Source organism: Cryptomeria japonica, chromosome 11 (genome assembly GCF_030272615.1).
Source record: "Cryptomeria japonica chromosome 11, Sugi_1.0, whole genome shotgun sequence".
In the NCBI taxonomy this organism is placed as follows: Eukaryota; Viridiplantae; Streptophyta; class Pinopsida; order Cupressales; family Cupressaceae; genus Cryptomeria; species Cryptomeria japonica.
This window is the reverse complement of record NC_081415.1, coordinates 82,541,624-82,567,011: the sequence shown is the minus strand read 5'-3', so window position 1 is coordinate 82,567,011 and position 25,388 is coordinate 82,541,624. Positions and strand designations below refer to the sequence as shown.

Sequence of the window (25,388 nt, the reverse complement as noted above, 5' to 3'; positions counted from 1 at the left end):
CTCACCTGAAAAACCTTTTCTGCTACCATCCGATGCTCAAGTGAGGATTTCACCATTGTTGCTTCTGCAAGGAGTTCTTTTTTCCTTGACATCACAGCCCTCCTGTGCCTAAACCGAACTTGTCTGCAAAACACGCTTTTCAGTCTCAACCTCCACCAACTGCTACTCAAATGATACTGTCTCCCTAACCAATTTGTCCTCAATAGCCACCTGCGCTGCGACATCCAACTCCTGGGTACGTTGAGCTAAGTCTCACGCTACTACTGCCTCCAACCTGGTGGTCAACTCCTCCCGAGCCCTCTGTGCATCCACCAAGGCAACCTCACATCCAGCCGAGACATACTTCGAGTTCCTCAAAGCATACCATTCATGCCTGGAGGTGGCCACAACCCTCTGGCACAAAGGCTAGGAGACGCCTCAAATCCTCCATCACACTCCCTAAAGGCTGATAACGAAACTGAATAACTCCCTGGTGTCGTATGACCTCACGTTCTTGCAATGCCTTCCCTCAAACTTTGTTTGTTCACAACCTCCAAATTCGTCTCCCTCTATGGCTTATGGCTTCACCGCCAATGCTTAGCTTCAGGCTTCTTTCTCACAGTACGGAACAACCCCAACACTTACCGTGACTTCTCTGATACCCTTTGCCCAACTTAAAAGTGTATTGTAGCTCAAAAATAAACTGGGGGTCTGGGGCAGCACCCCAACGGGGTTGAGGGGCAACGCCCCTCACAGGGTACGGGGCTCGCAGTACAGGGCGGGGTCGAGGGGCAGCGCCCCTTCCGCCAACACCAATTTACCACCTTCAGAACCACACGGAAGTCCCTGGCACACATAATTTGTGATATTTTAAGATGCCAAAAACCTTCTTCTCCACTCTAATATTTTCAGTGTCCTGGCTCTAGACTCCATCGAATGATTTTTCAATCTGGTCGTCGTTTTTTTTTTTCACGTGCCATCACCACCGTTTATCCCTGTCGTGTCGAGGTATTTTTGCTTTCACCCTCTTTTAAACCGTCGTCGCCGTGCTCCTTCAGGCCTACGGACTATAATGTCCCGATCCCGTACAGGGGTTATCTGTCGTACGATGGGGTGGTCTGTCGTATGGTGGTTTAGAAGATCACATGGTAGATGTTGTCCAGCCATACAGGGTGTACGATAGTGGCCATACAATGGATGAATACCCGCCGAGTTCTGCCCTCAGAGGCCGGTGACCTCCGTCGACGGTGGTGCACTGTGTTGACGTGTCTAAAATCGTTGAACTTGCGACTTCATCCGGCCAACGCAGAATAGAATGTACTCGCTGAATATCCTATCCTCTCTTGAGATAAGGAAATCCCTAATGTTGTTTTTCGTTTGATCAAAGGGGACGACCTCAAGGTTTTGATTGTCAAGTCTTGACTGCGGGATTGCTCAGTGGTTTGATGTGTTTTGCTAGAAACACAAAGGGGACTTACGGTGATATGGATAATTGCTGGATGAGTTCCCTAAAACTTTGTCAGTCTTGTTATCGATTGGTTTCAGTTGCATGATACTATTTCAGCAAGACTGCGGATTCTTCTTGGTAAAAAAGGGGAAAAAGAGGGATAGGGAAAGAGAGGTACAGAAAGTCTAAATTATTTAACTAAGATAGCATATTAAGAAAACAAACAGACACCTCCAAATAACTAGATTAGACACTATCAGCCATTTAAGCACAATACTTGTATGAATTTAAAGCGATCTTCAAGGGAAAAATGAGTTTTCATGCTATTAAACACAACATCAAAACTTTAACATCCATTCAATGAGTATTCAATAACTGAACTAAGCATATGAAAGGTTCAGATTAACCATGCAAAAGGAAAGACAATCAGTCAGTGCCTAATGGTATGAACAGCGAGGATTCTATCAGATGTTTATCTAGAAAATGCTATGAAAATGAAAGGAACATAACTGAGTAATTCAAATTAGTGAAGAAGGAGACCATGCACTCACAATGAAATTTGAAACAGTCTTAACTTTGCATTAAATCCTGTAAATTTCGCCAGAGCTTCAGTAACAATCCATGAACTTCTTACAAAATGAGGGAAAACGGACCCCTTAAATAGGCTTCAAAAATAGATGAATGGCCAAGATCTATTCTAAACAAGTGGCCCAGATTCATCCTTACAAAAGGGTACCCATACCCATAAATGGGGGGGAAATATCAGCAACTACTCCAAAGGGAGCAATAACTATCTAAAAAGGTAATTAAAACTTATCCAAAATAATTTAAAAAGTGCACATACACAAAGATCAAGAGGCAATGGAAAGCACAAATAAGAGAACAAAATAGATAATAGAAATAAATTGTATTCTATCAAGATAAAAAATATGATCAACTAGATCATTAAGCATTACATACAATGAATATGAGCCTGCTTATATAGGCAAGGCTATATGGATATGTGAGCACACAAACATGACATGTGGCTCAATAAGAAACAAGGGTAGGTAGGAAATAGGTGTGGGTAGGTAGGAGAAATAATATAATATTCCACATGAGGTGGATCACCCACTAAATGTGGAGTGTAACAACAAGATCACATCATAAAAGGTGGAAATTTTCCTACACACACTATCCCAATGTGGCACAAACACCCAAGTGTCTCATACCCAAACTATTATGAAATGCATTTCCTAAGTAAACTTAAGTGTAATAATATCCATGATGAATAATTATTTACACCAACACCCCCCCTTAAGTGCAACTTAGGGGAATGCAATTAAGTCTACAATGCAACTAAGCAATGCAAGATGGGTCCCGGCTACTAGGCCATGTTAGGTACCCATGTACAAATGCAAATGCATGAAAACCAATGCAATGAAATCTCTCACAAAGTGGAAAAAGAGAGAAAAACCCAATGGGAAAAAACCCTCCCCCAAAAGAGAGATGAAAAACTAGATACAAAGAACTCTCATAGAAGTATGTGAAGGACAAAACCCCATGTGAGGAAAAAGTCCCCCCCATATGAGAGAAGAAGAGAAGCTAGGAAACCCCTCCTCAATGTGGAATCTGCACCAATGATAGAAGCTCGATGTATGAAGAAATTGCTCCATGAACGTCGAACAATATTCCTCCCCTTAGGAAGAAACAAAACCAAAGGTGTATCCATGAAGTCTCCCCAATCATGAAGGGAAGATGTATGAAGAAAACTCATGATGAAATGAATCTCTGAAAACTGATCAAGTGTCCTCATGTCGATGCTAAAAGATACCCCCTCCAAAGGTGGTAAATTATGCCCCACTACTGAAAAAAGCACTCCAAGATCTAATGGAGATGGATGTAGAACATGTCCCAAAGACTCACATGTCTCCTCAAAACATAAAGAGACCTCCTCCAACTGTTGTACATAAGTATCCACAATCATATCAACCTCAAAAGAATGATCATGTAGAGAATGAACAAGAGAGTCAGAGTGTGCCCTCCCAACAATCGAAGAAGGATCATCTTCATCAAAGAGAAGATGAATGTCATCAATGATGTCTCCCAAATCTGCAATGTAGGATTCCATAAATAAACCTGCAATGTCTGTCAAGTAATCATCCCATGAATTTGAAGCTGGAAGACAATGAATATCCTGCTGCACTAAATCACATGAAGGCAAAACTGTCGCACTATCTGCATCATCAGGTGCAATAGGTGATGTGATATCAATATGAGGAGATGAAATACAAGGCTCAAGAATGGGGTCACATATGAGAATCCCCATGTTCAAGTGTCCAAAGTTCTCCTAAAAAACTGAACCATCACAAGAAGTGTGATCATCATGTGTAGAATCATCAAATGTGAAATCATCATCATCAACAAAATCTGAAAAGGAGTATAACCGAGACGCATGATCAACCACCCCAGTCGCAATGATAGCTCTAGTCTCCAAGTCTCTAATGAAAACTGACTCAGGTGTGAACTCCACAACTCTCTTAGTTGCGCCATGTGTGATTTGATAGATAGAAAGGAGATTGTTTGTCAAGTGGGGTACACACAACACATTATTGAAGGAGTTATCCCCAATGTCAATAGATCCTTTCCCAATCACATCCATGTATGTATGATTGCCCATCAAAATCTGTGGCATGGTGCAAGGCTCAAATGTAGAGAATATAGACTACGAAGATGCCATATGATGAGAAGCCCCTGAATCTAGAAGCCATCTCTCTGAATCATGACTGATAGTAGCACATAGAGCTTTTCCTTTTCTTGTCCCAAAAGAGTGAGTCTTCCCACTTGTAGAAGCCATGAATGCTTGCCCTTTTCCTTTTGAATGTGAGGAAGTGGAAGTTGATGAATCATCCTTCTTATAGACATTAGGCAAATCAATGTTATGCTTTTTGATGATATGTGTGAGTTCATCAATCTTCTTAGAATGGCAATGATGCTTCTCATGACCAAACTTTTTACAATAGGCACAAGTAGGTCTCTCCCTCTTTGGTGAGTTATCCCTCTTGGAAGAGGATGAATCTCCTTGTTGTGGAGAAGATGATGCTTTGTCCTTAGGCTTTGATTGCCATTTATTCTTGTTTGAGTTGTCCTTTCTTTGATTTCCTTTGTTCCCTTGATTTGCCACTAATGCTTGAGACTTAGAAGCCTTAAGAATGCCCATGCTTATCAACTTAATTTGTTCCATCATCAACATTTCATTGAAAGCATCAAATGTAGGCATTGTGTAGCTTGAACCCATTGTCATCCTATGGGTTTGGAAACTAGAAACAAATGCTGCATATTCTTGTGGAAGCTTGCCTATCAAGTTGAATATCAATTGAGTATCTTTTTTATCAATGCCACAATCTTTGAGTTGTGCCCTCAACTCATTTGCCTTAGTGACATAATCTTGTATAGTATCAAAGTTCTTGGGATCTAACATGGTGAGATCACTATCAATTTGATATCCCCTAATCTCATCAACTTGACCATACAAGTCTTGAAACTTTTGCCAAGCATCCTTGATTAGAATACACTTCTCAATATGAAAGATAAGATCCTTTGATACATACTTTCTTAAGGTACCAATTGCCATGATATTTTTAGTGAACCAATCCAAGTGACCAACTGGATCAACCTTAGGATCAACAGGAGCAACAATAGTTCCATCAATGTAATGAGTTAGTCCTTTTTCCATAAGTTTACTCCATGCATCAATTTTTCAAGTAGCATAATTATGAGGAGTTAAGAGAGGAAACTTAGAAGAACCCATAGTAGCAAAAAAGGAAGGAACACAAGAACTCAAAAGCACAAGAGACACCCCCCCAAATTAACTCAATCAAAGTACCCCCCAAAAATGATGATTTTGGCACTTTATATGTAGTGCGTGTACAATAGGCCACTTGCAAATAAGGCAAAGTGGACTTCTGATTTCAATTTACAACTTCTCAAAATGAGATCTAAGAGACTTCAACAAATACTGCTAGTGATCTAAACTGAGATCCAAGCAAAATGCAAATACCAAATATGCCAAAAATGGCCAAATAATGAAAGTACAATTTCTACTTAACATTACTGCAAACAAATGGTAGATTATGAAAGTAGATGAAAAAATATGCCCTTTCAAAAAAAATGGCACCTGAAAAGGAGTCCACATGAGCCCAAATGAAGCCTCCAAAGTTGTAAAAATAGGATTTCACGATTTCCGAAAAACCTGTAACCTAGAAACAGAAAAATCCTGCACCATTGTACAGATCACGAAATTCTACCCCAAAACAAAAAAAATTGCTCGAAAAAAGGAGTTCAGATGAGTGAGATATCCCTATTTGAAAATCGCCTGCAAAATTATAATTTCTAGAAAATTTTCGTCGCAGCTTCAAACTTCAAATGCCTCTAGATTTGGCCTCCGAAGTCCGATTTGGATGAAACAAAAGGCAAAACTGACTTTCTTGGACCTCTTCAATCCAATAGTAACCTCAGATTTGATCCATCAAACTTCAATAATAACCTACAATAGAAAATTCCAAAATGCAAACCCCAAATAGCATCAAATTTCTCTCAATTGGCAAACCAATGACACTCTAATGGCTCTGATACCATGTGAGATTTTGTCAAGATCAAGAGACAATGGAAAGCACAAATAAGAGAGAACAAAATAGATGATAGAAATAAACTGTATTCTATCAAAATGAAAAATATGATCAACTAGATCATTAAGCATTACATACAATGAATATGAGCCTGCTTATATAGGCAAGGCTATATGGATATGTGAGCACACAAACATGACATGTGGCTCAATAAGAAACAAGGGTAGGTAGGAAATAGGTGTGGGTAGGTAGGAGAAATAATATAATATTCCACATGAGGTGGATCACCCACTGAATGTGGAGTGTAACAACAAGATCACACCATAAAAGGTGGAAATTCTCCTACACACACTATCCCAATGTGGCACAAACACCCAAGTGTCTCATACCCAAGCTATTATGAAATGCATTTCCTAAGTAAACTTAAGTAAAGTGTAATAATATCCATGATGAATAATTATTTACACCAACAATAGTTGACTTGGAAGTCAAATATGACCCTTTGGCCAAAAAGTGCACTTTTCAAAATTTGAAAGAAAAAAGCACTTTAGGAAAGCACTTTTTCTTTTCTAGTTTCATATCCTTTTACCAAAAATTGATCCTCTCCATGCAAGTATTCTTGCCAAAGGTCTCGACCTGCTGCACGTTCTTCACGAACATACTTCTGGAACCTGATGCACAATTGGAACAACAAACCGAACTAAGGCATAGGGGGATGATGAATTTTATACTGCATGCTCTCCAGATAATGATCTATGTGTTTCAAACTGTCTTGCCAGCTGGACCGATTAGCCTCAAAACTCAAGATATTGTCTTGCCAGCTGGACCGATTAGCCTCAAAACTCAAGCTATCAGAATGTAATTTACTAGCAAAATCTAGGTCCTCTATAGAGTAGGCGATCTTATCTATTTTTAATCGATCTTCCCAGTCTGGATGGATTATGGGATCGGACAGACTATTTTGCCAACCTAAAACTATGGATCGGAGGATTATTCCACCAAGGTCCCTTGTGTTCTTCAGAATTTCCTCGCATGTCTCTTGCTCTTTGTTAATGGTGGCCTTGGTGTCATTCTTCATGTCAATGGTCCAGTACCATTCTTTGAAAGTGTTAATGTCGTGGGGGTCCAAGATGGTGGAAAGTGTAGCGATCTGCGGATGGGTCCAAAAAAGAGCTGTCATGAGGGGGAGAGTTGTAGTAGCGACTTCATGAATTATAAAGCATTCCCGCTTCATCTCGAACAGTTTGACCAAAACGGTCTCTCGATGGTGGGCCATTTCTTTTAACTCTTCAATAATTCGTTCTCTCCTCTTTCCTTAAGGCCTTGTATCCATTCCTTGACGGCCTTTGCAGTATCCCGTACTCCTTCAAATTCTATCGTGGTTCTCTGTGCCAATGCTGTCGAGGGAATGTGGGATTCGGAAGCATTATGCAATGGTCTCAAGAGTTGATCAATGTACCCCTCGGCCTGTTCAGCACGAGCTCGATACATGTTTTTTTCAGCTGTTATCTCTTCAAGTTGTCTGAATATGTTCTGTACTGAATCCCTGAATTCCTCCTTTTCCTGCTCCTTAGTGGCTCGTCTGATGGGGACAGTCGTGATGCTATAATCAGCTAGTGTAATCTGATTTGCTGGCTTGTCTATAGGCAGGGTGGCGATATGAAGGGTACGGTTCCTTTGCTCATCTTTGGTTATTCTGGAATATGCCTTGGGCTTTTTCTTCCCCCTGGCCTTAGCTTGGTCTATGCGTGAGAAGATGTCCTCCAAATCGATGGGTGGCTTGGTGGCGGCTTTGCGCTGAGCTCGAGCAATTAACCATTCTTGAGGTACAGTTTGGGCCGATGCTATGGTTAAATTGGCACTCTGTTCTTTGATGTTTTCAGCCGGCTCATCGCATATTTGCAGCTGTTCCATTACAGGAGTAGAGGAAGTGTCAAGTTCCTTGCTCGCAGCCAAATTCTCTCCCACTTCACTGAACAATTGCCTAGTATTTTCATGTGATGGTTGTTCTTCAGTCTTTTCAGGCTCGTGGGTATCATCTGTCATTTGCTCTCCTTCAACAATGGAGTCATCCTTAGTAGTATTATGGAGCAACAATTCATAGCGGCTCTGCTGGGTGGGTTCATGCAACTCAATCCCCTGAGTGGATGGAATCTCTCCTTCCTCAACTTGGTTATCAGGTTCAGCTGATTCAATGGCTCTTAGCTCGGTATCCAACATGTCGGGTGCAGGAGGATCATCAACCCCGAATGCGTCAATATCACTCTGGGAAGGCGGAGCAGGTATATAATCCAGTTCTACTACATCATCGTACGAACTGGGGTCTCTTGATGATGAAGTGACCTCTGGTCTCTTAATAGGGATCTTTTCCCTTCTTGTTCTTTTGGATGTCCGAGTTCCTCTGTTGGCCTTAGCCTTCTTTCTTTTCTCAGGCTTTTCGGCCTCTTCCTTAGGTGCATTGGAAGTTCCCTCATCTTCGGAGGACTGAGAATCAAGGTTACCCATCAAGTGGTAGGTGAACTGGACTCCCTCATGTATCAGTCGCTCAATCTGCTAGTGCAACCATTGGTCACTATATCTTTCTGGGGCTGCCATAACCGCCTCAAAATCGGTGATTGGATCTTGCGACCAATCGATGCCTGGCAAAAGATGTCTTAATGCCTCAAATTCCGGGACTTGCAGGCAATTTCTTGAATTTGTGAGTTGATCTGGGACCTGGCAGTATTCATAGAGTCGCATTTGCTGCACACTCAGCCTTGAATATTTGTGCCTTCGGACCTCATAGTCATCAGAGCAGTTCTTCCAGTAATCTTCAACTGATTCTTTTGCTCCGTATCGCCTGCCATAGGCCCTCTTTGCCAAATTGTCATGATCAAAGCATTTCATTGGAAAATGTTCTTGTAGGCCGTAGGAGGCCAACTCTGCAAAGGATTCCTCCACTTGGGATGGGTTCTTTAGATGGACATCCTGGTTGCCTATGATCATAGGGAATGCGAATCCAGACTGCTTCTTGTCTCTGAGTAAGCTGCCTGCCGAACGTGACTGCCTTGCGACTTCCAGGAGAACTATCTTGTCGGTTGGGTACCGCGGGAGTCGAAAAGGAGCACCCTCAAAGCCAGTTATCCGGATGTAGGAGAACCTTGGGAAGTGGATGAACCAGGCCCCATACCTCTGTACTAGAATAGTAGCTTTCTCTAAGAGCCTTATGTGTAGTCCTCCCTGCATCAGCCTAACCAGGCGCATTGTGAAGGCATCATTGACGCGCTCATATTGACCAACTGCATAGGCAGGGCTGCTCTTTTCTCTTTGAGCTACGTCTTGATAGTGTAGCTATGGATAACAATCGTATACTTTCACCTAATCAAGTCCATTCCCAATTTCACCTTTCATGGTCAAACCTAGTAGTTGCTGGTTCCTGGCGAACATGTAGACCAAATAGGAGGTCATAGTAAAGTACTTTGCCTTAAGTTCGATCAATTGGGTGTGGATGTTGTCGATTATGATCTGGGCCCAATCAAACTTGGATTTCCCAGCAAAGACCTGTTCTGTGAAGTAAAACATCCATTCTTCAAAGTAATTGGATTGGGGAAGTTCCATAATCCTGCTGAGCAATGTGACCATGTCCCCATGCTCGTTGTGAAAGTCGCTTCTAGGGGTCTTTTTCCCAATCCTGACGCTTGGAGGTCTCCTCTCCTTGTACCACTCTTCATTTATTAGTGTTCTGCATTTGGCAGGGTTTACATCATACGCCCCCTGCGCTTCATCTATAGTTGTTGCTACGGGGTTGTTCGGGAAGGGAATGTCAAATGCGTCGCCAATGGCCTCAGGAGTGAAGTTAGAGAGGATCATGTTCTCGAGGAGCACCAATCTGGAGCTTGGTTGGTAATGTCGGGCAGCCTCTACTACTAACTTGTAGTTTTGTATTGTCGGGGGGAATCTTGCTACCTGGGCAATGCTGCTTTCCTTCATCCGCCTAGGCCTGCCATAGGCATTAGGGGAGAAAACTTGGTTTCTGAAATCTTGAATATCAATATGGCCCAGATCAGTATCACCGACATTCTCCCAGACACTCTGAACTTTTGATTCCCTCAGTCCTCCTCTCAAATATTGATACTTCATCCTTTCGACTCTGCGAGGGATATTTGACTTGGATGCTCGTGATGTCTCGACTGCAGCAAGTGTCTTTGATGATTCTACCGCCGATTTAGGCATTTATCCTGCATAGCCGGATGTGGATTACGAGACGATTTATAAAGGAAGTAAAAAGAGTTAGATAAAGGATATGCCAACATACAAGGATCAATTCAAAAACCGAATTTAAAGAACAGCATGACACTTTAGCTAAAAGCTTGATTAATTTAAACATGAATATTTATGAAGCTTTTCGATTGCGAATTTATACTTAGGCATCTTTAGGATCAAATTTCAAAATGGACGATGCTTTAAAATTTTCACAAGTCTGAAAATGCGTTTCGGTTAATTCCTAGGAACAAATTCTGATTTCAATCGCGTTGACGTCTTATAAACGGAAAAAGATGCTGTTTTTTATTTAATCAATTTAATTCATTTTGCACATACATTTATCCAATTTTGCATATATTTCGAATGATTTTGAGAGAGGTGAAGCACACTTACCTGGCGAAACGAATGGTGTGAATTCGCACAACCTGCCCTGCAAGAATGAATTCCAAATTTCGGATGGGAGAGTCTGCAATTTGAATTTTAACGGTTAACTCCCTATTCAAATTTTCGCACCCTTGGTTTGAAAAGAACATGCAGTTTTACACTCAAAATTAGCAATTTATTACCTTGGTTAGGATGGCGATTGAACTTGGATGTTTTGAATGGGTTTTGCTCTTCAACCAAACACTAAATCTCCGCATGAATGTTGTGGCGTTTTCCAAAATTCAAATTTCGCGGTTTTAACCTTACACGAAGTTCGGCATATGCGTGGGAGGGAATATTAAACTTCAAACTCTGCGGTTTTCTCTTCCAGTCGCCAAACTTGGGCGTTTTTTATTGCTTCTTACAAACCATGAAAAACTTATACCCTCGCCTTGGCTCACGATTTCGGGGTTTAGGAGGGGTTGGAAAGCTTTTAAATCACAATTTTCCCTTGAACTGCAAATTTCGGACACTTTAGAGCCTTAGCCAACTTGTGAACTCTTTTACATTTGCCTTCCAAATCGTGATTTTGCCCTAGATGGCGAATTTCGGCCTTTTGAGGGAGTTTGCAAGTTTTTAACTTTTCTCTTATGATGCTATTTTCGAGGCTTTGGGGCATTTTGCCAACTTCGGCATTTTAATGCACTTTCCAACTTTTAAAATCTTTTGCGATTTACCTCCATAATGCGAAGTTCGACGATTTGGAGTATTTTGCCAACTTCGGCGATTTGGAGAGGTTTGCCAACTTCGCACCTTTTAGGCGTTTTTCAAACTTTGGCACTTTAGGTGTGTTTGCGATTTTCGGGGATGTGGAGGTTTTTGAAAATCCCTTTTAACTTTTACATCTTCACTTAAAAGTGCGAACTTCAACACTTTTGGGGTTTTTGCCAACTTTCAACTTTCATATTCTGACTTAAAAGTGCGAACTTCAGCGTTTTGGAGGCTTTTGAAAATTTTGCACTTTAAGCATTTTTACCCAAAAGTGCAAATTTCGGCGTTTATAGGGAGTTTGCAAAGTGCAGCACTTTAAGTGCGTTTTCAAACTTCGGCGTTTTGGCTCTTTTTGCCAATTTCGGCAATTTTAAGCGTTTTGCCAACTTTCAAACTTTTCGCACTTTCACCTTTAAAGTGCAATTTTTGGCACTCACGAGGTTTTTGCAAACTCTTTTTACCTTTTATGTTTGTCCTCCAAAATGCGAATTTTCGGCCTTTTGAGCGGTTTTGCCAATTTCGGCACTTTGGGGCACTTTGCAAGGTTTTCGCCCCTTTTACCTTCTGGCTGGCGAAAATCGCCATTTTCATCTATCTTGCAAACTCTCAAAACATCATGTAATCTCTCCCCACTAGTGCAAGTTTCAGGGTACAAAGGAGGTTTTGAAAATTTACACTTCTGCACCCTCTTATCTCTCCTATATCCTCATGCGAAAATCGGCGTCTTTGGATCCTCATGCAACCTTCAGACGCTTTATCCTTTACTTAGCGGACTTTGTCAGTTTCTATCATCCTAAGCCTATCTTAGGCGATTTTACAAGCTTAGACGATCTCTTGGAATTCATGCCCGAAGGCTCAACTGACCTCATGGATTCATAGGCTCCTCCGCTCAACATCATCATCTCATGGACTGATTACGGGCTTGCTCAAAAGGACATGAGACACTCTGCGCGGAACTCAACAGGGCGAAGACTGAAAGGCCCAAAAAGGGAAAGGGGACCCTATCGGTGACAGGGAGCGTGTGCAATGCACAACACACCGTACGGTGGTCCCACCACCATTTTTTTTTTCAATTTAATTTCCTAATCTACTTGTCCAAAGAGTCTTCGGCTCGGGTCCCGTGCCTCTGAGATCGCCCGAGAGTCTCCCGCTTTGGGCCTGTGCCTCTCAAGTCGCCTGCGCGACCTCTCGGGTCCCCTTCCATCCTCTTGGGTCCCCCTCCAGACTCTCGGGTGTCCTTACGGCCTCTTGTGTCCCCTGCACACTTCTCGTGTTAGGGTTTCAATTTGGACCCGTTGATGGCAAGTCTATTTTCAATGGCCATCCGAAGACCTGGAAACATAAATTCTATAGGAACCGTGGTCTCCTTCCCATACATAAGAAGAAGAAGAATAAAGATTTTGAAGGTTGTGGCCTTCCACACAGGATTCCAATCGTTGCCGACACGAATGATCTTGGGATTATCTACGTCACTGAGGTTTGTCTCCTTCAATTTTACCTCTTGATACCTGATGGGTTCTTCCTTCGCGAACTAGTGTGTAGTGGTGTCACTCACACGGGGCGTCTCCCTTCCAATATTCTCTGTATTCCGACAGGTACACCTCCTCTGTTACTTGCTCTGGTTCCTCTACTTCGAGTCTGTAGCTCCGGAACATTTCGTAATCCTCCATCTGCCAGTGGAAGAGGCCATTAATGGAGTCGCTGTCATCCCCCGAGCATGCTTCTAATTCTAATACCCCTCCATCACTGGGCTCCATACGACGTTCATCTCCATCCTCACCCAACTGGTCTCCCTCAAATTCCAACTCAGAGGAGGATGCTAACTCCTCGCTCACCATCTGCATACGAAGATCAATCACATACTTCCTCCTCGCGCTTTCCAAGGAAAGCATATTCCGCTTCCAGTTATGGTTCACCTTTGCTGCAATGAGCCACCCATGTTCGAGAATGGCATCGTACCCTTTCTGCTTTAGTGGAATCACTACAAAATCTAGCACGAATGGTTGCGTGCCAATCATCACCTGTTGGCCCATGAGGGTACCGAGTGGTTTAATCTCGTGTTGATCTGCCCCTAGTAGGTTGAACGTGGGGGGCCACAATGTAGGCTTTCCCAGTTTTTTCCATGTCTCTTCTGGGAGCACATTTACTCCTGACCCTCCGTCCACAATGGTGTTCGTCAAGGTAGTCCTCAAGATGCCCATTTCTACCACTGTCGGTTGGCATCCGCTATTGACTACTAATGACGTAGGGTCGACCGTGGGGCTTACGCACTCCCTCGTTTTAGCTTGTGTGGGTATGGAGTTTAAGATAGCCGTTTTCAACTGCGGCATGGTTTCAAGGAGGTCTTGAATCTTCACGGGTACCTCTATTTGCAATATTTGCCGTAGGATTCTCTCTTCTCTCTTCGTCTGTGACAGGCTTGTGGCCTCGTGGCTACTTTGTCCTTGTGCGGTCATACCCTTTGTGATCTCGACCCTTGCTTCCCACACTCTCTCGGTCTTCGTGCGAGGATCAGGGTATGTGGCCTTTTGGCCTGTGCCCTTGTGATTGCCAACACTTCTGCCTTCGTGGGTTCGATGTTCAAAAGGTTTACTCCTGGCTTTTGGCAATTTGCATCCTCATGGTCGCCTGGCCCACACCAGCGACAGAGGTGCTGAGGGGTGGCTTCCTTCGTGCAATCCCGGGTGAAGTGCCCCCACTGATTGCAGGCCCTACATTGGATCATTGATCGGCCCTTGGCGTCATACTGGACACGGCTTCGGGTATTGTTATTGTTGTTATTCCTTCCACCACCGCGTTTGTTGTCCCGGTAACCTCCAGATGATGTCATCGTGTTGGTTTGCTGGGCCGTCCCCACTGCTGCGGATGTTGTGGCCTGCGCAGTGAACAACACTTGCGTATTTCGAGTCTTCATATTGTATACTTCAAAACTAAGGGGAAGACAAGATCTATACCTTGCACCTCCATGATTGAAGTCCTCAAGAGGACAGTTTCAAAAGAGTTAATCAAAGTTAGAAGATCATCATCATCGCTCAAGCTAGATAATGTTGAGTATCAAGAAATATTCCTTCATGATGATCTATCATGCCTACAAGTGCAAGTTAAAGGTGGAATCCTAGTCATCATCCCAATCACCACTCGCCAATCAGAGAAGTTCCACAATGTACTTGACTCACCCGTGATGGCAATAACTTCGAGGCACCTACCCTTATTATCTATTGTTTATGCTAAAGTGTTGTAATTCTTTCATTGGCCCGAATTGAGTTTGTTGTAAAAAACCCTAATTAGGGTTTTCATTGTAAAATCTTTGGTCATTGATCTCAAATTGATTTGAGCCATTGAATTGTATTGAGAGCATTATAAAAGGCCCAAGCTCTTCATTTGTAAAGGTTAATAGTTAGTTAATAGATAGTTTTCAAAGAATAGAATAGTGAATATCAATTAGAGTAGAAGTTAGATTAGGAGAAGGCAAAGATTGTTGTCAAACCCTTGTTGTAAAGAACAATTGATTTCATTTAAGCTGTGGTGGATTTGATTTGTTGCTTCAACAACTTACATGATCTTTACTTCTCAATTTGCTTTCTTGTTATTAAGATTGAATCAAAGAAATTGTTGAATGCATTTGTGTGGAATCCGTTTAGTCCATACCACTAGCCCGTTATTGACTGTAAGTGTGCCTTGTGTGGTCAATTGGAATGATATGAGCTTAACTTCAAATTGTTATGCGTTCATTGTTTATGTATTAACTTGAATGGTAAGCAATGTTCAATGGTAATGATTTGAACGTCTTTGAAATGTCCTTAGAAGATTGCACTGAGCTTGTGTCAAATTGTTCAAGTTGATGGTGAGACCTCGCCCAGTAGGATTCCATCTAATCATTCACTTATCTTCTTACATTCTAGGTCTTAGAATAGAACTCCCCAACCCTTTATCTTTTGCCCTTTTTTCAATTCAAGTTAGTTTAGGACGAAAAGCATCACAAGATTGCAACATCAAATGATCAAGTTCCAGTGATTCAAGCATTCAACAATTCAACGTAAGTTGTCTTGTGATACCAGTAATCATATCAACCAATTGTGCTTATCCATACATTGTGACCCAACATACCAGAACCTTGGAATTGTCTCAAGTGATCCTTAAGTCAATCTTTAGCATTTGAGAAGCTTTGTTCAAGAGAGGATAAGATACTTTTGGGTATTTTATTCTGTGTTTGCATGTGCGTAAAAAACACATCAACATGATGGAGATGAAGTGAAAAGATAGGAAGGGAAGATGGATAAGTGAGGGGAAATGGAAATGAAAGGGGAGATGGAAATGGGTGTGATCGAGCTTGGGCACCCACTGGCAGTGTTGGGAGAGGTAGGTCAGACGCTTGGTCGGGCAAAGGAAGTGTTGTGCTTGACTTCATCCTAAGAGAGAGAGCCTTGACTTGATCAATTCCTAGCCACCTGAGATACTACACTTCTTTCAAATGAAAGGCTAATAGCTAAAAGACTCAACAACTATCCTAAAAAGCAAAAAAAAGTGGGGGTCCCTATTTGCAATGGGGTGATGTGTGAAAACATCACAACAGGTCCAAAAATTGGACACTTATCTTTCATTAAGCCCCATGATAGAGGAAAATACCATCAAATTTGTTGTGCTCCACCTGATAGGAACAACCCATGATTGGTGGCATCATGGCCTTGTTACCCAAGGTCATCAACATATAACTACCTACGACGAATTTATAAAGAAACTTAACAAAAGGTTTGATCAAAAGCACCCGGAATGGTATTTAAAAGAACTAACTCAACTTAAACAGTGTTAGGGGTCAATAACACATGTTAGTAGGAATGATAGTTATATTTGTGTTTATGGTTATGCTGCGTCGCCGAGAGGTTCCCATCGGGTAGTTGGGAGTTGGTGACGGTTGACAACTAGGCCCACCGTCGGGTCTATATATTGTTTGGACGGAACCTCGGCAGGGGAGATTATGTATGGATATATTGTGGATAATTAAATAAAGATATAACTCTTCCGGTCTAGTTGTTTATCATTATTACTTATGCTGTGATATATGAATGTTCTGTTACATGAATAACTGGTACGTGTGGAAAACACTGTGTTATCTGTGAGTGTTACCAACCTTACATTAAGGACTAAACATTTTGGCATCGTTGCCTAAACGAACCTGGAGATAACCATGACGGCTTGTGGAAGGAATTAATGGGCCGGCCATTCAACCAGCAATTACTTCGTGGATAGCGACACACACGAAGAAAGTACCACGAAAGAGACCCGAGAGGATCAGTTGACGGTAGACTTGGTAGAGTTGTGGGACATGTCGATCACGCTGTACGTGCAAAGAGAGGTTCGAGAGAGAGCCGTCTTGGAAGGTACGGTACGTGGTGAACTCACCATCAGCACTCTCGTCTTTGACCTGCTCGGAAGTATTCCAAGGTTACTCACCAGAAATCTGATTGCACTTCAAGACCAAAGGAAGGAAATTGCACGAGAACTCCGTCGGCAACAAGTACTACGAAGGTACGAGTAGCGGAGTCGTAGGGAGGAAGAGGAGAGAGAGGCTAGTCGACGTCGTACCTCTGGCACTTGATACCCCTACGACCAACAAGGACAAACGTACCACTGCCACCGAAGGGATAGACGAGGGAATTGTATGGAGATCTCTTCGCATAAAAGAACAGACCGAACGAAGACGACGGCTAAGGGAGGTTGCTGACCCGAAGAGTCCGGAGAAATGCAGCAGAAGTCGGAGTGTGAGTCGGAGTTGTAGTCGGGAGAGACAAAGGTCGTGTATGTGGAAGGAGTTGGCCGAGGTCACCAGGAACCTGCCACTTTCAGACGTAGCGGAGGAAGATCTCGCCGACCAGGCCCCACACTCGACGTCAAGTGATGAGGACTCCAGAGCCGAGTCGCAAAGCAACCCGTTAGAATATTTTGAACAAGGAGAGGAGGCGGTACGGGACTTGCATGAAGAGATCGCCACTATTTTTGAAGCAACATTATCTGGCATCAGGAATTTGTCCTTGTCAGAGGGCATCAAAATAGGAGGGTCAGATCTAGAAACCCCGGGAAGGAGGGACTATAGGAGTGAGGGTGACCAAAGCCTTGCGGACAGGGATCCAACAAGACCAAGAGCGTACAGTACCTCCCAGACACATAATACCTTTCCAGCATATAGTCACTTCCAAGCGCTACATAAAACCCTCCAGGCAAGAACAATGGCACACCCCCCGGAGAAACAAAAGCTTCCAAAATTCATGGGCGACGGGTCGGAGGACCCCGTACGACATTGTAAGACATGTGTGACCATTTGGGAGGCAAATGACCAGGATGACCAAGATTACTGGTTGAAGGCATTTCTAGCCCCCCTGTGGGGAATAGCGATTGATAGTATACAGACCTGGATGCCCAGTATAAAACGTCCTGGAAAAGTTTGAAGAACGCTTTCCAAAAGGAGTTCAAACTCCTACAGGACGACAATGAAATCGTGGCGAAGATGTACAACACCAAGCAAGGAAAAAGTTAAAGTGTACGGTCATATAACAAAAGGCTGAGGGAACTACTCAACAAAATGGAGAACCAGTCGGCTGATGGCCTCAAGAAGCGGTGGTTTGTTGAAGGACTAGTATCATCTCTCAAACGGAAGATGAAAGTGGTCCCTCCACCCTCATATGGCGAAGCATACAACCGCGTGATGGATATTGAAAGTGAAACTAAGACATCCCGAGGGAAGCGCCGGGTGAGCGATGGTGACAGTACGAATGAAGACAGTGATGGGGAGTCCAAAACCGTGCAAGCACTCCGAAGGGATATGATGAGGATGATGAAAGAACTAAAGGCTGACAAAGATGGTGGCAGGGAAGGAAAGGAGGAGCTATGGTGCACCGACTGCAAGACGGAAGGACACACTAAGGGGAGTTGTCCCCGCAAAGCCTTCTGTGACATCTGCCAAGTAATGGGACATTCCATTAAGGAATGCACGTACAACTTGAAAGCACGGAGCACACAAGTGCTCTACGCCCAACTCAACCAAGTCACACCGCCAGCGACACCTCCGAAGCCAACAACAAACTCTAACTCCTCTCCTGGAGGGTACAGAAACAATCGACGGGGTAACAACAGGTCCAATAATAAAACGCCAAGGAGTAGAATTCAATACGACACAAAGGGACGACCCATGATTCAATGCAGAAAGTGCAACGAATGGGGTCACTTTGTGCGGGAATGTCAAAACGGGGGTGACGTAGGAAGTTTGTTGTGCAAATGGTGCAGTCCAGGAAATCATGAGGACATTGACTGTCCAAAGCAAAAAGGGGTGAATATGCTGGAGCTAGAAGGACCAGGGGAAGTGGTGCAGGAGCACCCTTCAAAGGGCTCCCACCATTTGTTTTTGATTGTGTTCTTGCTTCTTTATGAAGCCTTTGTATATAAAATAAAGAGCCATGTGCTCATCTGGTCCTAGTTGAGGTCTTAGGGTCATAAGTCAAGATTGAGATTTTCTTGAAAATAGAGGGTATGTGTGCCTTTGAGGTGTTTAGGGGTCCTTCATAGCATAGTTGAAAATCTCGGACTCGGCAAACCAAAAATTTGGACTTGGACTTAGACTCGTGAAAGACTCATGAAAGACTCGGCAAAAAAAAAAACTGTAGTTTTACAAAAAAAACATAAAGAAATTAATGCATTTAGAGAACATAAGTGCCATAATTGAAACATTACACATGTCATATGATCTACAAACACGCAATATTTGAAATTTCATCATTCATGGCAGCATATTCAAGTTTCAAGTTTCAACTCTAAAATGTATAATGGCAGCATAAGCATATAAATGTTCACAAAATTACATATAATGATATGTCCAAGTCCAACTCCAAATGTGAAAAACAACAATGTGAATGAACAAACCAAAGAGAAGACTACATCTTCCTCTTTGTATTTTTCCTGATATAGCTCAATTTTTCAGGCCTTGAGCTAGAAGTAGTAGCAGTGGGTGTTGTGGTATCTAAATGGTGAGATGATTCTTCTTCAAAGTCTTTGTCCTCATCATCGTCCTCATCTTCGTCCTCATCTTCATCCTCCATTTCATCCAATCTTGCTCCTTCTGCATCTTGTGCTGCTGCTCTCTCTATTTCTGCAATTTCTTCTTCGGTAAGGAGGACATCGTCACCATCATTTTGTTCATTCATGGTCCAATCACCATATGGATCAATTTCATCCAAGTCAATTGCCTCATGTGAAACACCCTCCACCTATCTAACTCGAAGGCGAAGGTTGTACCGAACAAATACTAGATCATTGAGCCGCTTTTGTGACAATCTATTTCTCTTCTTTGTGTGAATGCTCTCAAATACACTCCAATTTCGTTCACACCCAAAAGCACTGCATGGCTGAGACAAAACACGGATAGCTATCTTTTGAAGATTAGGCGTGCCGGCACCATAATTCTCCCACTATAAATCTACAAAAAACATTTAGAAATATTAGAATTGAGAAAAAAATGTAAGAATCAAGTTTGTAGGTTTTTTCTTGCACTATTGAACTAAGTTACTAAATTTTTTACCTGGTTGTTGTTTTCCTCTCCTATCAATTGCTAGTTGTGATGAGAAGAGTCTCCCCTCTGCACTTTTGTAGATCTTGAACAATGAACATTTCCAAATTCAGAAATAGATAGTCAAAGTGTCAAACTCAAATTCAATAATGAACATTTCCGAATTCATAAATAAAGATAGAGCAATTGCAAATGTCAAATCTCACCTCCAACTCATCAAGAACCTTGTCTCTCAACTTAGGATCAGGGGTCATCTTATCAATGCATGTAATAACACCTGCCATGACCTCCTCATCAACCCTAAATGAATCAGAGAAGTAGAATTTCGGGTTCAAAAAGTAGGCGAAGGCATGTATCAGTTGGTGGAGTTGGTTTGTCCACCTGATCAATGATGCGCCAAAGGATTTCACATTTTCTTGTATTTCCACGATAGTAATATGAAATGGCCTCTTTGGCCCTAACCATGGCCTCATAAATGAAACCCATTGGCATGCCCTCTCCATCCACCATACGAAGAACCCTTACCAAAGGTTCTGTCACCTAAAAAAGTGAAAACAAATTTTAAATTAGTACAAAATCAACCCCTAAAAAATAAAATCAGCAAATAGACAAGATTGTATAAACTTTACTTTTGTGTTTGTTACTTACCGCAGTCAACTCCTCTCCACTTTTATTGAACCCTTCATCAAAAACAATGCTCACAATCTTCTCTGCTTCAGGTCTTCTGGAGTATGCAGACCCCAACCAAGCATCTGACACAAACATCTGCTTAAGATGAGGAACGACACTAAGAATGCTCTGCAAAGTGATGAAGTGGCTAGCAAATCATGTCACTCCAGGTCGCACAAGGTCCTTGCCATTTGTGTGTTTTCTCATCAAAGCAAGCACCCAAGTATGGTTGTAGATGAATTTGGTGACACTTCTTGCATCTTCAACCACCTTCTTCACCCATCCAATCTTCCCAATGTCCTCTAGCACCAAGTCCAAGCAATGTGCAGCACAAAGACTCCATGTAATCGAAGGATGCCTCTCCATAAGCATTCTACCTGCAGATACATATGCAGCTGCTTTGTCCGTGATATTTTGGACAACATTCTCAACTCCAACTTCCTGAACCACACCATCCAACAGATTACACAAAGTCTCTGCATTTTTTATTTCATTTGAGGCATTGTTGTGACCATTTCACACATCGCCCCATTTGAATGGGGACCCCCTCTTTTTGCTCGGTTTTGCCTGTTCTTCTCTCTGCTTTTAGGGTTTTGGGTAAGTGAGCGAGTCGTCTGGGCTAGGGTTAAGCCTTAGGGTTTCCATTTTGATGTTTTTAAGCCGGAGTCCAGTCCAATTTTGAATGATTATTGAGCATCCTCCTATGGATTGCAATTTTGAAGTAGGGTGAATCTGTCAAGATGTCAGGTTTGTCTGTCTAGGTCCAGTCGGAATTTTGAAAGCAAGTCCAAATTTTGCCTAAGTGTTAATGATGGAATTATGAGATTTTGTCCGGGTGAATTTTGACCAAATTTTGGAAATTCTGATAATTGATCCTTGGCCTTGGAGATAACCTAATTTTGCCTTGTGAAGTGACTGAGAGCCTAAATTCTTGATATTTTGGCCTATAGAGGTAAAATCGCTCCTGTCCCTCTGTCAGGACCAGGGCGAAATTGGTATTTTATGCATCTTGGTTATTGACTTGTTTCATTTGTCTTGTGCAGGGTTGCCAGGAGATGCAGTTGAACATAAATAGGAGGTTTTTGAAGATTTTGAGACTCAAAAATGGCAAGTTTCAAGGTTTTAAGGTCAAATCGCTCCTGTCCCTCAGCCAGGGACCAAGGCGAAATGGCCTACTTAGACCATTTTTGGTCTTAGTTGATCAAATTAAAGCATCAAGGACACAATAAGGGATGAAATCAACATGATGAAGCACCCACACTTAGTCGTTTGCAATGAAAAGTTGAACATTTGGCCTTAAACACAAAGTTCGCTCCTGTCCCTCACTGAAGGACCGGAGCTTGAAATCTAAGATCGCCTTATCCTTGCAAGATTTGAACGATTTCGTGATTTGAGAAGAACAAGGAAAGTGTGTTTCATCCGTTGAATATAACTTGAAAGGGCCACCATGAATAAAATCGACCTAAGAAGTCAAATTGCTCTTGTCCCTCTGTCAGGGACCAGGGCGAAATATACATCATCTAGCATTCCCTTCCGAATTTGGTCAAGTCCAGGCCAAAAGGCATGATGGTAAAGATGTTTGGAATGTCTCAAGAAAGAACGAAGTTGTAAATAACCCAAAACTGGATGAAATTGCCCGAGGCGCTCCTGTCCCTCTCCCAGGGACCAGAGCGATTTTCTTAAAGGACAAGTTTTTGGCGAAGGAGAAGTGAGTTTTAAGTTTGAGGCAAATAAAAGAAGGCGTAACCACTCTATTGAAGATAATTTTGAAGATTGCAAAGAGCAAGTGAAACCTATTTTGTCTTAGGCGCTCCTGTCCCTCTCCAAGGGACCAGAGCGATTTCCTCATAACGCAAATTTCTCGCAAAGTTAAAACAAGTTTCATGTTGGAGATGAGTGAAGGGGAGCATAATGAATCAATTGAAGATAGTTTTAAACATTGGCAATGAATGATTGAGCCTATAATTGCCAAATCGCTCCTGTCCCTCACCAAGGGACCAGGGCGAAATATAGATTATCAAGTCTTTTCCTTCGTATTTAGATGAATCCTGGTCAAGGCACAAGGTGGCAATGATGTTGAAAAGGCTTCGAGGAAAAGTGAAGTTACAAAGACCACGAAATGTGATGAGAATTGCTCCAGGCGCTCCTGTCCCTCTCCCAGGGACCAGAGCGAAATCCACAAATTGGCCTTATTGCCTAGTATTTTGGAGCACTACTATCATTTGCAAGACTTAAGAAGGAGTAAGAAACACTGTTTTACACTTTGAAGGCAATTGAAAGTTGATATGATCAAGGATTAGCACAAGGAACAAAAGTTCGCTCCTGTCCTTCACTGGAGGACCAAGGCGATATTCATTGAAACAATCATTTCCTTCCTAGACCACGCCAAGGCAAAGTTACACAAGATCGAAAATGTCTTTAGGAAGATGATGAACAAGGGGTTAACGTCAAAAGTTGACAATCTTGAGCTAAAATGCAAAGTTCGCTCCTGTCCCTCACCAAGGGACCAAGGCGAAAATCACTTGAATATCGAGTTTGCTTTACAAAGGACGAGTTAAACATGCGCAAGACAAACAAGGATGATCATTCCTTACCTCGCAAATTGATTTGATGATTTAAAAGACGAAGACCAAGGAAGAAAAGCAAAAAATCGCTCCTGTCCTTTAGTCAAGGACCAGGGCGAAAATGGCTCAAAAGGGCATTCATTCAAAAATTGAATAGATCAAGCTCAAGGTTCCCAATTAAAATGCCAGTTTGGACGTGAAGGAAGTGACTTTGAACGTAAGAAGCGAAAAATACAAGACCAAAATGCTAAGGCGCTCCTGTCCCTCTCCCAGGGACCAGAGCGATATTGTTAATGTTCCAAAATCCTCCCATGATTAGGCGCCAATATTTTCGAGATGCATTAAATGCTAAAAATCGATAAAACTTGAAATATTTAATTGAATTAGCATTTAAAAATAACGTACAAGGCATTTAATAATTAATTTAGCCTTTTAAAAAATCGAAATTATTAATTATAAAGGCGTTTAAATTAATTAATTATTAAATTAAATAAAAAGAGAGCGCTTGGGTTTTATTTTAATGTTTTTTTTACAAAAGTCGGCCTCCTCTTTATTTAAATTTTGTTATTATTTGCCTTATTTCAAAGTCGGCCTATGGGCAATTAAAGAGGTGAGCGCCTATATAATGAAGGTATGTGAGCATGTTTAAACCATCATTCAATCGTTGTTCGTATGCGATTTGGGGAGGCGAATAAGGAAGTGCGAATTTTAATCCAAGGAAGAGTGCGAATTTGGATAGAAGTGGAGCGAATTTGCCCTCAAGGTGGTGAAGTTAATAAAAGAGACGTATTTTGCTAGAGGACCACGTTGAAGACTTCAATATTCATTTTGCCTAGGCAAATTTCCTTAATTTTGCATCTTCTCTTAGAGTTAGCTCTCAAAGTAAGGTATGGCGAAGATCCCCTTTGTTCAATTTTGAATTTTAAATCGTCCTAGTCCCAGTCTTGAATTTTGAATTTTGAAATTTTGAACTTCCAGTAGCTCAATCGTATTTAGGAAATGATAACTCAAAGACTTATCATGAAGTTTCCTAAATTCAATCTTTAATCTAGTCTAGATTTCTACATTGCAAAATCTATTACTTATTATGAAATGTTGTGTAGGTGTCACAATGGCGACCCCGAAGGCAGGAGCATCCACCAGTCGTCCAGCCCTCATGAAGGAAGATCAAAAGAATGAAGAATTGGAGACCAAGATCGTGTCGAAGTGGAGCAACATTGGAGATACCAACTTGGGAAACTTCAGTATGAAGAAGTTTCGAGAGGTCCCTTACATTGGCAAGCCATCACCTGTCGCCAGAAGGATAATTGAAAGTGGCATCATTAAGGCGGTCGGCTTCCCTCCAGCAATCCAGTGCCATGAGTTGATGATCGAGTGTGCTCGCTATTATGATCCACAGTCCAGATCGATCGTGTCTAAGGAGGGAAACACTTTGGCTTATCTTTCAGAGGAAGCTATAAGTGAGGCTTTCCATCTTCCGGAGCACAGGGATATGATCTACAAGAGCCTAGAAGGAGCCAGGTCCATGTACGAAGATGATCCAGACACTTGCCTAAGCATCATCAATAAGAACTGGTTACTCAAGAGTCGTCCTCGCCTGAGCAAGATTCCAAACACACCACATAGGATCGACTTCCAGGAGGAGTACAGAGATTTGATAACACTACTCAACCGAGTCACAGGAGCCCCTCAAGCCTTCTATTTTGAGAAGTGGATGTTCTACTTCATCCAAGTGATAGTTCAGGGAAAAGGAACAATTCATTGGGCTAGAATGATTAGCCATTGCTTGGACGTACAGTTAAGGAGACTGAAGGCTACCAAGTCCTTCCACATGAGTTCATACATCATATATGCCTTGATCAGGAGCTTTGAATATGCAGGATTACCTCACAGAGGAGTGATTGGAAGAGGACCCGGAGAGGTCAGAGTTTGTGATTCCTACGTTCACTTGCATCATCCGCCAGGAAGTAACTACAAGTTAGTCAATGATACCTTCACGATGAACATCACTAGGACATTGCAAGGCGGGATTCACAATCGGCTATCTCAAGATGCACAAGAACTTGTAAAGAGGTACGGTGCTTGGTTTATCCAATTTCCGAAATTTACATATATTAGAGTTCATGGATGTCCTTCACCTCCATACATGTTGCCAAGATATCCGACAGACAGAATAGTGTTACTTGAGGTAA

The 25,388-nt window shown here is 42.2% G+C and overlaps 2 protein-coding genes across 3 annotated transcripts in view; both read right to left on the bottom strand.

The window, feature by feature from the left end:
* The window catches only part of LOC131079336 (uncharacterized), a 115,095-nt gene that overhangs the window by 8,725 nt on the left and 80,982 nt on the right, over positions 1-25,388 (bottom strand). The gene's annotated exons all lie outside the window — the stretch shown is intronic.
* LOC131079337 (uncharacterized) lies at positions 19,325-20,478 on the bottom strand. The gene is made up of 3 exons (XM_059214181.1): positions 20,170-20,478; positions 19,976-20,048; positions 19,325-19,873 (listed from the first exon to the last, which is right to left on the bottom strand). The coding sequence occupies exons 1-3, from the start codon at positions 20,464-20,466 to the stop codon at positions 19,866-19,868; spliced, it is 378 nt and encodes a 125-aa protein (XP_059070164.1). The 5' UTR covers positions 20,467-20,478; the 3' UTR covers positions 19,325-19,865.